The sequence below is a fragment of the Periplaneta americana genome, chromosome 11 (genome assembly GCF_040183065.1).
Source record: "Periplaneta americana isolate PAMFEO1 chromosome 11, P.americana_PAMFEO1_priV1, whole genome shotgun sequence".
Taxonomy (NCBI): Eukaryota; Metazoa; Arthropoda; class Insecta; order Blattodea; family Blattidae; genus Periplaneta; species Periplaneta americana.
In genome coordinates, this window is record NC_091127.1 from 9,435,001 (window position 1) to 9,449,037 (window position 14,037).

Consider the following 14,037-nt stretch of genomic DNA (forward strand, 5'->3'; position numbering starts at 1 on the left):
GGTGAAATGATGAGGGGAAACGGAAGAACCCCGACAAAATACCCTCGCGTCCGCTTTGTCCACCAAAAATTCTCTCATAACGCAGACGGGATCAAACCCGGGTCGCCACGGTGGAAGACACATATTTTAACCAACCTCGGCCGTGAGGATCACGTAAGAGTAGTTCCTAAAAGACTAATTTGTCCGTGTCTTCAGTGTTGCCAACTAATACCAGATATCACCAAAGAGGGTAAAGTCACAGTGCCATGTACTGAAATACTGTTATAATAATAATAATAATAATAATAATAATAATAATAATAATAATAATAATAAAGGTAAAGGTATCCCCGTAACATGCCATGAAGGCACTTGGGGGGCATGGAGGTAGAGCCCCATGCTTTCCATGACCTCGGCACTAGAATGAGGTGGTGTGGTCGGCACCACGCTCTGACCGCCTTTTGCCCCCGGGAAAGACCCGGAACTCAATTTTATAGGAGGCTGAGTGAACCTCGGGGCCGTTCTGAAAGTTTGGCAACGAGAAAAAATCCTGTCACCACCGGGGATCGAACCCCGGAATAATAATAATAATAATAATAATAATAATAATAATAATAATAATACTATTAGTAGTGGTAGTATGTAATCCTTGATATATACCTTCTCGTACAATACCTCAATTTTATTAACTCTTTATTTATTTTTATTTCATTATCTTATTGGAGTTTTTATTAAATTGTTATTTATTTGTAATTATGGTAAAATTAGTAGTTTATGTATTTACTTTTTTTTAAATTTTGTTACAGTTTTAAAAGGAACTAGGCAAAATTATTTATTATTATTAGTCTGTTATTATTATTATTATTATTATTATTATTATTATTATTATTATTATTATTATTATTATTATTAAGTCAATGGCTTTACAGCCCTTTACAGGACCAAGACCGACCAGCCGGCTGCTCGCCTCACGTCCACATGCCGAAGCAGAGGTGGACGATCATCCAACTAGAATGGAGGTATCGTGTGGTTAGCACGATGATCCCCCCAGCCGTCATAGCTGGTTTGTGAAAACGGATTTTCGCTACCTATCGTAGCTCCCCAAGTGTATCACGATGCATCGACCCAATACACTGGCCGAAATTTCATTATAAAATTTCTTTCCTCATGAAGGCTCGAACCAGTGCTCATTCCTTAACGCGAGTCCTAGGCGGGATGCCTTAGACCGCGACGCCACGGCGCGGGACTTATTATTATTATTATTATTATTATTATTATTATTATTATTATTATTATTATTACCATCATCATCATCATCGTCATATAGTATTTGAGCCTAAGAGGGATGAAGTTACATGAGAATGGAGAAAGTTACACAACACAGAACTGCACGCATTGTATTCTTCACCTGACATAATTAGGAACATTAAATCCAGACGTTTGAGATGGGCAGAGTTGGGAGATTGGAGGGAAAAAGACATTTGGGGAGGCCGAGACGTAGATGGGAAGATAATATTAAAATGGATTTGAGGCAGGTGGGATATGATTGTAGAGACTGGATTATGGATTAATCTTGCTCAGGATAGGGACCAATGGCGGGCTTATGTGAGGGCGGCTATGAACCTACGGGTTCCTTAAAAGCCATAAATAAGTAATGATTATATAGTACTGTATTAATAATAAGAATGTCTTGCTCTTTTACATATTTACCACATGTCATCATTGTGTTTGGAGGTGTTTTCTAAATGGTTCGGTTGTGAAAGAATATATTTTCCTCCTGGACCTCTCAAACATTATGTGGTAATTAGTAGATTAATATGATCTAATATTAAAATGTATTTAGTCTGGCAACATTCAAAAGTAGACAATTTCACCTTAAATATAGCTCCATTTGGTTTCAAAAACAGATAACTCCATGACTTAGTTTCAGAGATGGACAACTCAACTTCTTAAACTTAAATTTCGACCTGAATATTAATTTTAATCACATTTTGAGACTGAAAAATGTTTCTATGACCCATGTCAATGTTTAAAAAAATGTACGTATAACGGTGACGTTGGTTTCCAAGGATTTAGTTTTTCGCCTCTCTTGTAAAAAAAAGCAAAAATGGAGTTGTCCAACTTTGATACCAAGCTCCTCCTATATATATATATATATATATATATATATATATATATATATATATATATATATATACACACACATATACATACATACATACATACATACATACATACATACATATATATGATGCTAATGCTGGGTACTTGGTTTTTCGTCATTCACCCATATGAAACTAGTTCTATAGACCAATTTACCGACGGAGTCGTTGCCCAGGGTGCGACGTAGGAGGCTGGTCTACGCTACATCCGCGATGAGGTGATTGAGATTTGTTGGGATTCCACAAGGAAACCGGAGCTCCCGGCGAAAAGTCCTGTGTTAGCTGGTCTTGCCGAACAGAAGTTATAAATCCGAGACATGCCCGGGAATCGAACCTGAGTCCAGAGGATTATAAGTCCAGCGCTCTAGACACTAGATCACCGCACCGTGGCGGCTGGGAAGTCTGATATATGTTAGTCGAATGCTACAGAACTGGAAAAGCATTACACGTAATATAATATGTATTCTATTATGATAACGGAATTGTGCGGACCATATTTCTAATTGCAGTTGACAGAGTGCTATCAGTAATTTATTGCATTATTAATTTTGACCTTAGAAGTGGTTAAATTGACTACGACCCTTGTGGCTATGTTAATCACCACTTGCGTGGCCTGGAGTGAGGAACAGTTACGAGCTTTGGCATACCAGCGTCACATACTCAAGCTTACCACGATGCTTTAATGACACGACTTGAGAGGTGCGCTGGTTGGTGGACGGATTCTAAGGTCAGTCTGAGAAGCCAAAAATAATTGTATATTACGATACAAGGTTGGGAAATGCTTTTTACAAAATCGAGGGAAAGTCTGAAAAACGAGCAGAGCGAATTTTTCAATTTCCGAGATTTTGTAATGCACTTCACAAACGTGTATTATACCTACAACATTTTTTGCATGTTTATATTTTTAAAATTACAAATACAATACAAGTATATTTTGCATTGAAAATTTAGAGTATTATTCCAAAGCCTTCGAAAAACTGCTCTATAATGGTAATTAAGTAACAGCACAGTCTAGTATATACAGTCACGAAGCTCAATACATAGGGAATATGCATCCATAGATAGTTGTTAACCACTAGGATCGCTACTATCACCTCATTACAGACAATGCGAAATAGTACTGGCACAGTCTATTGTTCCTAATACCAGGGGCGAATGCTGGTCACGAAAGTTAGGCTTGCTCTTTTATTGATAGGGGAAGATGGGAGGATATAATTCATCTGGCTTGCAGACTTTTCGTGTCTTGTAATAGACAATGTTAGAGTATTTAAACTGTCAAAGCACTTTTACACCATACACCGTTATCTGTAGAAAATAACAAACACGGCCAACAAAACAGTTTATTCAGTTTTTTCGATCCTGCCAACCAATGCGTATTGTTGTATTGAGATGTACTGAACGAGCGCACATATTCTCTATTTTTCTCCTTATGCTGTCTTTTTAAATCTGGAAGCCCTGGACATGGTCTGCCGTTCTTTATAATGTCGGTCTTCTCTTGAATAGTCCTCCGGGAAAATGGATTTGATAATGAAGTTTCAATAACACACATTTCAGAACTCATTGCAACACTTCAAATTAACGTTTAAGAACTAATAATACATGCAGCAGCTAACATATCCATTCCGCTCATAAAATTACATTACACTCGCAAATCACAGCACATTCACTGGCAAAAACTGCTGCCAATCAGTGTTGCCAACTCGATTCTTAAACATCCGCTGTGAAGCATTGCAGAAACCGCTAAATTGCTATATTGTCAATGTAAAATTATATTATTTTGCCGCTGTGAGTGCTAAAAATACCCGCTAAATCCTTACATCAGCAATACAAGTTTCATAAATTTTACCCGCTAAACTAACGCCGAAAAACGCTAGCTCTAGCGGGAAAACCGCTGAATTGGCGGCAACACTGCTGCTATCTGTGTAACGTTAAATATAGTCTCTGGTATAGCTCTCGGACGAGAGCTTCATACAGCATATGACAGAAGCGTGTGCGACTGGCACGGATTAGGAGGAAGGCACTTGCGCGCGCATCATATTCTCGCTGTTTCTACGTCTTTCCTGTAGCTCCGAGAAACGAGCAAGCGTTGCGATCTTGCGGTGCGCAACCTGCGGATGGTATTATGCCTAGACATTATTAGAAAAATCAAAAGAAATTTTAATGTACGTAATCCCATTTTGAGAAATACACATTCTACGAAAATATTGGGCTTGCGCAGCAAGCATAGCATGCCCTGAGAAATCGCCCCTGCCTAATACCCTCAACAACTCAAGCTTCGTCACAACATCCCGCTGAAATCCACTCAGAAAAATGCAGAATTTATGAGCCCACAGTTCCATTCTATTTGGAGAAATATCACCTCACCTCCATTGAAGTAGTTGGGCTAATGGTTAGCGCTAGGGGCACAATACCTCGCCTCTTTGTCAGTTTCTGCAAAAAGTTCCAGCTGAACAACGACTTCATTCGTGATGTTTCCCTTGCCGCTATCAGAGGATCACTTGCCATTTTAAAATACCACCTGTACTTTGTTTCCTAAAAAGGGAGAATTTTGCTCGAATATCTAATCTGTTTGTTTACTATGTTTTAGGCCTGTTATATGCATGCTATTATCTTTCCTGTACTTAATTTTCCCTTTTGTTCGTTCCCCTCCTTTCTCTTTTGTGATCTGTTTTTCTTTTCACTCAATATGTTTATTATGCTTTGTCCAATGAGGCAGTCCCGTCATTGGGAAAGCTGAAAGAGTGTCTTTCAATGTGTAGACTGTAGTAACAGCAAGATGTGCTGCTGGGTAACTTTCGGTGCTGGATCCCGGACTCATTTCACCGTCATTTGAGGGCATTTTTTGGTCATTTTTAAATTTTAAGGTGAGTTTTTAGAAATTGAAGCTAAATACTTCAGTGATGAACTAAATTTTCCCAATATAGGAAAAGTCGTAAAATTAGTACTGACACTACCCCATTCAAATGCAAAATCTGAAAGGATTTTCTCGTTAGTAAGTGATGTTAAAAGGAAGAAGAGAAATAGAATAGGAGGTGAAGCTCTCGGCTGAGTTGTAGTACGCTCTGCCTTCCAAACAAAGGAATTGTGTTAAAAAAAAATCCAGGATATAAAACTTTGCGCACAATCGTTAAAGTCCTCTCAGGAGAAATACTACTGGGTTCAAAAAGTTCCCGGAATTTTACTACCATATTTCGTATTAATATATAACAAGGGATATTATACATTTGTTTTGTTGGTAACATTCATGATGTCATTTCCTTCAAGTTTGTTGATAATGGCGATTGTTGGTTTTGAGTTGTAGGCAATTGTTTATCATAGTGTTTTGTTTGTTCGTCGCATTTTGTAATTATGTTCACAGAGCAAAGTACAAACATCAAGTTCTGTGTTTTGTTACACAAAACTCCTGCAGAGACATTAAGATTGTTGGAAGAAGCATATGGCGAAGCAGCAATGCAAAAAACTCAAGTGTATGCCTGGCATAAACGCTTTTCTGGTTGCCGCGATAGCATCAAAGATGACGTACGCAGCGGCCGACCAACAACTGCAACAAATGAAGCAATCGCTCAGCGTGTGCGTAATGTTGCGAGGGACGACCGACGTAAAACCATAAAAGAGGTAGCAGCAGAGGTTGGAATATCAGTCGGAAGTGTACACAATGTTCTTCACAAGCATCTCAACATGCATTACGTGTCTCAGAAGTTAGTTCCGAAAATGTTGTCGGCAGAACAGAAAGAAACAAGAATGACTCTTGCTGGGGACATGATCAGTATGGCTGATGAAGATAGTGATTTCTTAAACAAAATTATTGCTGGTGATGAAACTTGGTGCTACTTGTACGGCCCAGCCCCTAAACGACAGTCATCTGAGTGGAAATCGAAAACATCTCCTCGGAAGCAAAAATTTCCTAGGGACACTTCCAAAGGCAAAGTTATGTTGGAAGTTTTCTTCGACTCTCAGGGTCTCATCCACCATGAGTTCATTCCAGAAGGTCGTACTGTAACGAAAGAATTATACGTAGAAATCCTCCGTCGCCTCCGGGACGCAGTGAGAAGGAAACGTCCAGAAAAGTGGGTAGAAAACAACTGGTTCCTTATGCATGACAATGCACCTGCTCATCTCGCAATTATTGTAAAGAATTTTCTTGCCAGGCACAACATAACTGCTTTGGATCACCCACCATACTCTCCTGATGTCTCACCACCTGATTACTTTCTGTTTCCCCGTCTGAAAAGTCATCTGAAAGGACGGAGATTCAATGCTGAAGAGGTTATCGCAAACGCGACGAGAGCACTAAGACGGGTTTCACAAAATGGCTTCCAGGCCTGCTTCCATGAACTCTACACGCGTTGGCAAAAGTGTGTTGTTGCGAAAGGCAACTATTTTGAAGGGAATGCTGTAGAATAGTGATTAGGGTACGTTGTTTCTGTGATACTAGCAAATTCCGGGAACTTTTTGAACCTAGTATGTATTTAAAACAGCGCAGATACAAGAAGAATTAACACCCAGTGATCTGTCACTCTTCAAGTATGCTCCTGAGGTCAGCGCGGATGTGGAAAGAAGCTTCTCAATGTTTAACAGTCCTCGCCGGTCGTTCACATTCCAGAATCTTCGGATGTACACTGTCATCTATTGCAATGGAGAGGAGAGCTTTTAATATTTGAACTAGGATTTTTACTAAAGTATAGGATTGTTTATTTTTAGGTCATTTTTTCAGCATTTTAGATAATTTTCTAACATTTTTTGGATTATTTTATAGATCATTGTTACAGGTTTTTTTTTTCGTTGTTGGTAACTCTATAGCATTTATTAGATGCTTTATGGTTGTGTTAACAGATGGAGTTACTTGTCAACAATGTGACGCTGAAACGTGTGTTCAGGTTACTGCCCAGCGACAGTCCTGATGTATTTTTATATTTATGATGATTGGTTAATTAATATTAACCCGGCACACTCACATAAAAATTTCCAGACTCTAGACACCCAGGGAATTCTTCTTCTTCAAGAAAAATTCACCGAGAGCTGAACCCAGGAATCGAAGCCGGGACCTCCTGATCTGGAAGCCAGCATGCTAACCAACAGACCACGGAGGCAGTCAAAGTTTTTCTTTTTGGGTCATCAAAATCCGCGCCCTGCTTGTAATATTAAGAATTATCTCCCCTTTTTCGATACTATCAATAATCGCCTGAACTATCGATAGATTCGATAGTTGAAGTTATAACTATCGATAGTACTGTCGACTATCGCTCATCATTATTTTGAATCTCGGAATGGATCAAGCCCTAAGGACCAAACCTTGAATTGAATATTATTATTATTATTATTATTATTATTATTATTATTATTATTATATTATTATTATTATTATTATTATTATTATTATTATTATTATTATTATTATTATTATTATTATTATTGGAGGATTGACTGTTACTCATCATCAGAGACAGGAATTTTGGCAGAATGCCTTTTTAAATGTGTTAAATCTATCTTCATTTTGAAAGTAAATCTGTACGAAATATACTTTTGTGATTGAAACGTCACAGTTTTATGTTGCCCTTTTCTGCCTTTTTTAAATATAAATGCCTAATTTACAAAATAAATGCTTTTTTGCCTTTATTTTATTATTTATCTACTATTTATTAATTTATTATTAAAAATTACCTACAGGTATATTTTAATTTAATTCTATAACCGCTACAATGAAAGTGACTTCACCGAATGTATATTATTGTCTTTCAATCAGTTCATATTCTCTTTGCAAAAATGTATAACAATAAGCGTTTTAATTATCGCTTGTGTTTATTTGACAAGGCAACAATGAGTGCGGGTCTAACTTTATTTTTAACGGTTATTTTTCTTTCAGTTTTCATTGCGACGTTGTTATAGCTAGCTAAATATTTCATATCGCAACATATCAGTACAACCAAACACAAAAATACACTTTCCAAGACTACTGGGAAGAAGATTTCTTTGCTTCCAACAGTAATTGCAACATCGAGTGGAAAATCTCAATTTGCATTCGACTTATGTAAAGCTTTTCTTGCTGCCGAAATCCCTTTGTGGAAAGTGCAAGGTTGTGGGTATAGTGCAAGGTTTTTGTAATTGTCTTTTATTGCATAGGCTATATTAGCTATTTATAATGCTTTTTTGCCTGCCTATTTTAGCTGTTTATGATGCCTTTTTGCCTGCCTATTTTAATGATTCATAATCCCTAAACTTCCGGTCTCTGCTCATAAGTTATGTATTTTCATTCCATTGTTGGACACACTTAAATCTTACAGCAAATTGTTTTTATTTTCCTAATTCCATTATCTCCATTGCTGCATAGACGTACACGCAATAAATCATAGGAATTTTTTTAAATCCTCTGTTATTTTTTTATCGGATTATACGTAGAGGTCCATGCTGACTACACGGCATTGGAGTCCCGCTATGTGACAATTCGAATACTGGGTGTTCAGTTCAAATTGTGTCATGGCTCGCTGTATGCCGTCATGTGGCTAACCGATGAGCCTAGAAAATTCAATCTTCCTACACTTCCGCAGAGGCGTATCACCTATGAGGCAGAGAAGTTGCCTAGCAAGTACGGCGTTCATTCTGAAGAGTACGTACCGATACGTACGGTAACGCCAGTAGTGGCAGGAATGTGAACTGTTTGGAAACACGTACTATCGGGATACGGGGAGAGGGTTAAGACGATTACTTACGTATTTGTTGACATTAATTTCGACGGTCAACATGGACACGGAGCATTTGATTTGTGTTGTGGAATGTTGCCGTACGCAACAGATGATAACAAATACCCTCCGTACGACTTGTCCGCGCTAAACACTGTTCGAAAGAGGTTATGGTAGCACACAGACCGCCATCTGTTGCTGCGATGTTCAAGTTATACCGTACACGTTCTCAAGTTCAGATTGAACGCCTTGAATAATAGGCAACTTCTCTGACATATAAGGTGAAACTCGCTTCAAATCGGTGACTCAACAACAGTGACGTCATGACACACTTTGAAATGAACACCCAGTATATCTAAATGAATTATGGACTTAGACCAGCGTTCTTCGAGAGCTGCACGTTCAAAGTAAGGAAGCAAAAGAATATTCAAGAAAGTTCCTATGCTGTCAGCATGAAATATGACTGAACCAGTTACTCTTGTTTGCGATCCAGTCGAGTGGTTGGAGTAAGAACTCTCGTCGGTGCAGGTGGTTGTGCGCCGTCCGTTGTCGTCAGCAGAGCGTATACAAACCAACAGGATTGCGTTTACAAGAATTTTAACTGAACTTGGAGTAATTATTTATTCCCTTTACTGTCGCACAGGAAATGCACAGCCCAGCTCAGTCAAGCTCCAGGTAACATCAGACGACTGTGTTGTTTGCGTATCAGACAGCCTTTTCTAGTTGCATAGCTTCTCGACCAAACCACGTTTAGGCCTACTCTATTCCTGCATAAAAAATTGCCACTCATATTTAAATTGTACACCTTGATTTTAAGCTTCACCAATTAAGCTGGTGTCGGACCGTTACGTGAACTACTTTATGACTCTTCTTTCTTCTTCTTCCAAGCATGAGACCTGAGTTCAGCTCCTTGTTAGTACCAAGTGGAATTTGACATTGTCAGAGTCAATGTTGGAGCAGATATTGTCGCTATACTTCCTTTTCCGTGTCATCTTTTCGCTGCAGATGCTTGGAATTATAAGATGATACTGCTATGACTAAAGGCGGTAAGATCCTAGAGGAAAATCTCAACCGAAAAGAAAACAGAAAACATTCTGTAGGCTACATGATAGATAATTCATTTCGTCCACACCTGTGGAGTAACGGTCAGCGCGTCTGGCCCCGAAACCAGGTGGCCCAGGTTCGAATCCCGGTCGGGGCAAGTTACCTGGTTGAGGTTTTTCCGGGGTTTTCCCTCAACCCAACACGAGCAAATGCTGGGTAACTTTCGGTGCTGCACCCCGGCATTATCACCTTCATTTCATTCAGACGCTAAATAACCTAGATGTTGATACAGCGTCGTAAAATAACCCAATAAAATAATAATTCATTCTCTGAGAAAGTCTTTATTCTTTTGTGAAGAAGTCTAATATTTCATATAAAATCAGTTGAAAATAATTATATCTATATAGGTCTATCCAACGGGAAATAATTGCATCATATTAATTTTGCATGATATTTATTTATTTATATATATATATATATATATATATATATATATATATATATATATTTATTTATTTATTTCTATAACAGGGCAAAGTCCCAATTACAATAGACAGTACAGATTTGTTAAAAAAAAACACAGAATTGCATATAACATGAAAAAAGAGATACAAAAGAAACAAATGCAAAATACAAGAAGTGTAATTACAAATTAAAAATTGAAAATGGAAAAAAAAAAAAAACAAACAAATAGATACTACCTAAATAAAAGACACAGATATGGATATAAATGAAAAATACCAAATAAAAATAAATTTAAAAAAAGTTAAGTGTGGATATCATAGCCAAAAATGTAAAATGTAGCTATATTCCCATTGTATTCAGTACGAACATTCCACAGATTATATAACTTACTATGACTATTACACTTTTACTACGTCATACTACTTTTGACCAATAGAACGGTAAGTTACGAAAGGACGTCTCTCGACCAATCATGGCTGCTTATCGCACAATTTTATAGTTTCCCTAGCATTTGTGTGTTTTTATCAATACCCTAGCATTATTGTTTCTTTGTTTACCAACATTTCAAACTACAAATTCTTTACGGTACTACTATAAAACATGCTTTGCGACCGTAATTTGTTTCCCGCGTAGATAGTCGACTGAAAATGGCGCCTTCGTTCAAACATTTTGGTGAAGGTAACGTTAGTGAAATAGAATTTTAGTAAGTCAATTAATATCTATTTTTTTTGCATTAGAGTACTTTATTTCTTGTAATCTTTATATACTTTCTCCTTTTTTTTTATCGTCTCGCTACCGTTTGTTTCTTTGTTTGCCAACATTTCGAACTGAAAATTATTTACGGTACTATAAAACATGCTTTGCGATCGTCATTTGTTTACAGCATAGACAGTCAACTGAAAATGGCGGCTCCGTTCAAACGTTTTGGTGAAGCTAACATTAGTGAAATAGAATTTCAGTAAGTCAATTAATATTTTATTGTAATAGAGAATTTTATTTCTTGTAATCTTTATATACTTTCTTCTAATTATGTAATAGTCAATTAAATCTCACTTGAATTTTGATTTTCTCTAAATAAATCAAAACTTCTCGTGAGATTACTGTTGATAAACGCGTTACTTGGCGTAAACTGATGTCGTGCTGTCTTATTCTCACAGATTTATTTAACTACAGAGTCGGCAGCATTGAAACCATCAGTTCCACTTCTTTGTTAAGTTTTCATTTGGGGATATTATTTTTGCACACCTCCCTGAAGTCCTGAATTTCCTTTTGAGAAACGGAACAGTAATGGCGGATCTCGCCGGTCACCTGTGACTTGCTGTACTGTGTCGATGTTCAACTGTTTGCTGACCTGTTCGAGTCTGCTTTTCTTGAGTTTTTGTATCTGTTGCACAATGTACTATGCAGTTCCGTCTCGGTGATGAAGCAGCTTTATGAAATGCTGGCAAACCTGTTCATAGAAAATGCTAGTTTTGAACTTTGTATGTGATATTTTGTCAAACAATCGAGTTTCCGCTATTTTGCTGACTCAATTCTATGTAATAGAAATCCCAGAAATATAATATCTGGTATGGTTGGCATTAAATCGATATAAAAAATTTATAATTGTAATTATTTAATGATGTTGTTTTCTTTTTTTATAGGCCTAGTTATCTGAATTAAAAACAAATGAAAATTGTCATAGTCATCTGCGAGATTCTTAGACGAGGGATGATTTTATGGCTGCATACTATTGTATGTATTGCATTAGTGTACTGATAATATCCCACTATGCTATCTTCAAATTTGAATGTGAATGAGTAATGGCCGATCAGTTTTACGTAAGAGTCTTTTCATTCGGGAACGGAATTATTTTACATGTAGTAAATCTACAACACGGGACTCCTAGCATTACTTACCAAAGAAAACAAGCTATGGATCTATGTATTTTTATCTCTCTTAAACAGATTCTTCCTAGAATACAACCACGACCCGCTTGATACCAATATCTTGCTATTGTGCATTTAACTACAGGGTGATTCACGAGGAAAGTAAAAAATTTAGGATGTGAATTCTGAAGTCATTCTGAATCAAAAAGTTCATATGAACGGTTACGGAGATATGGCTCTTTGATTTCACAAAAACTTCTAAGATTCCATTGTACTAACTCGCATTTAGAGACAGATAACGGACAAATTTAAAGTTTATATTCACGTATGCATACATACCTAATATTCTAGACGTCGGGGTCGATGTTTTCGCACATTTTCAAAGGTACCTCCTTCTGCTTCAATGCACTGTTGCGCTCGGGCGTGAATCGCGCTCATCGCTCGGAGAGTTGCTCGTAACTGTTCTTTATCCCGCATCCAAAATACGGTCGATTAGCGTCTCTCCCGTTTCCCCCTTCCTTTGCTATACCAAGTCTTTCATCCAACCCCATAGACAGTAAATACTCTTCGATATGGTACCCTTCTGTTCGGAAAGCGTCGTTCATATTCAGCGACAGCACGCAAGGAACTTCCATCGCACAAACCACAAACATACACAATATCGGCGTATTCTGTAGTCGAAAATTTATAAAGCATCTTGAAAAACACAACTTAACACTTCCGATAACTGTACCTGTATAACTACTGTACTGTAGGTAGCTGCTGAATTGCTGTGAATTGATGATAGTGTAGGCTATTTGTGTTATCTGCGGGTTCTGTGTCATTACATCAGACAAGGGCAGGCGATTGGACATTTGTAATGCCCCACCACCCGGTTTCTTCCTCTTATCTACATCGTTCAAAATGCAGATTCCAATGTTACGTCATTCATTGCGACCTTGACTTTGTCTCACGCCTCGTCTCACGTCAGCAGCATATGGTAACGTCTGATTCACATTGGGGCGAGACGTTTTACCAAAAAAATGCATCTAGCTCCGCCACCGTTCGAAAACGGACCTATGTTCATATGAATTTTTTTCACTCAAAATGACCTAAGATATCGTATCCTAAATTTTTTCCATTCCTCGTGAATCACCCTGTATATTGTGTTTTTAAAAGTGCAGTTTTGTTTTGTTTCAGATATATTGCAAGCGCCACGCTTCACGATGCAGCCCTCGTCTTCCGACAACATTGTAGGCGAAGGGAGAACGAAGATTCTGCAGTGTCAAGCGATAGGTAAGTACAAACCTTTGTACTTCGCTACTTTTCTTTATTTTGTTTTTCTATTTTATTTTCTTTATTTAGGGCCATAGAAAATCAGAGATTTAAGGGGTTAGGTACAGCTTACAGCAGTAAAATTTTTGGAAATATTTTTTTCCTCCATTACTGTATCTTGTACAATAATGAAAATTGGTATGTGTAAAACACTATCCTTCTGCTATATGAATAAAATATTTTTACGATTAAAAAAATTATTTTTTTTTTTTCAAAATTCAAAATGGTGGCAGTTTACTGTGCAGTGATGGAAGCGTTTCCCTCATAACTCATAAACTTGTTAACTTTTTCATGTTCTCTTTCTTTTATTTTATTGCTGAAACTCATGTTTACAATATCATGCTCTTTCAACTACATTCCTCAATAAATAATATATATTTTTATTTTATGTTAGAAGAAAGTACTGATATTTGACCATTTTTAAATTAATTTATTTTTTATCAGACAATCTATCAAAGGCAGAGAAGTGATCTTGCATCATATTGTAGATATGACATGCATAAATACACACAAAAAATTTCATCACAA

The 14,037-nt window shown here is 37.2% G+C and overlaps 1 protein-coding gene across 3 annotated transcripts in view; it reads left to right on the forward strand.

Moving 5' to 3' along the window:
• The window catches only part of sdk (sidekick cell adhesion molecule), a 460,070-nt gene that overhangs the window by 313,898 nt on the left and 132,135 nt on the right, over window positions 1-14,037 (forward strand). For all 3 annotated transcript variants that reach the window (XM_069838943.1, XM_069838944.1, XM_069838942.1), the window contains exon 2: window positions 13,375-13,470. In XM_069838943.1, coding sequence (XP_069695044.1) covers window positions 13,375-13,470 — 96 coding nt within the window. The remainder of the gene's footprint in view (window positions 1-13,374; window positions 13,471-14,037) is intronic.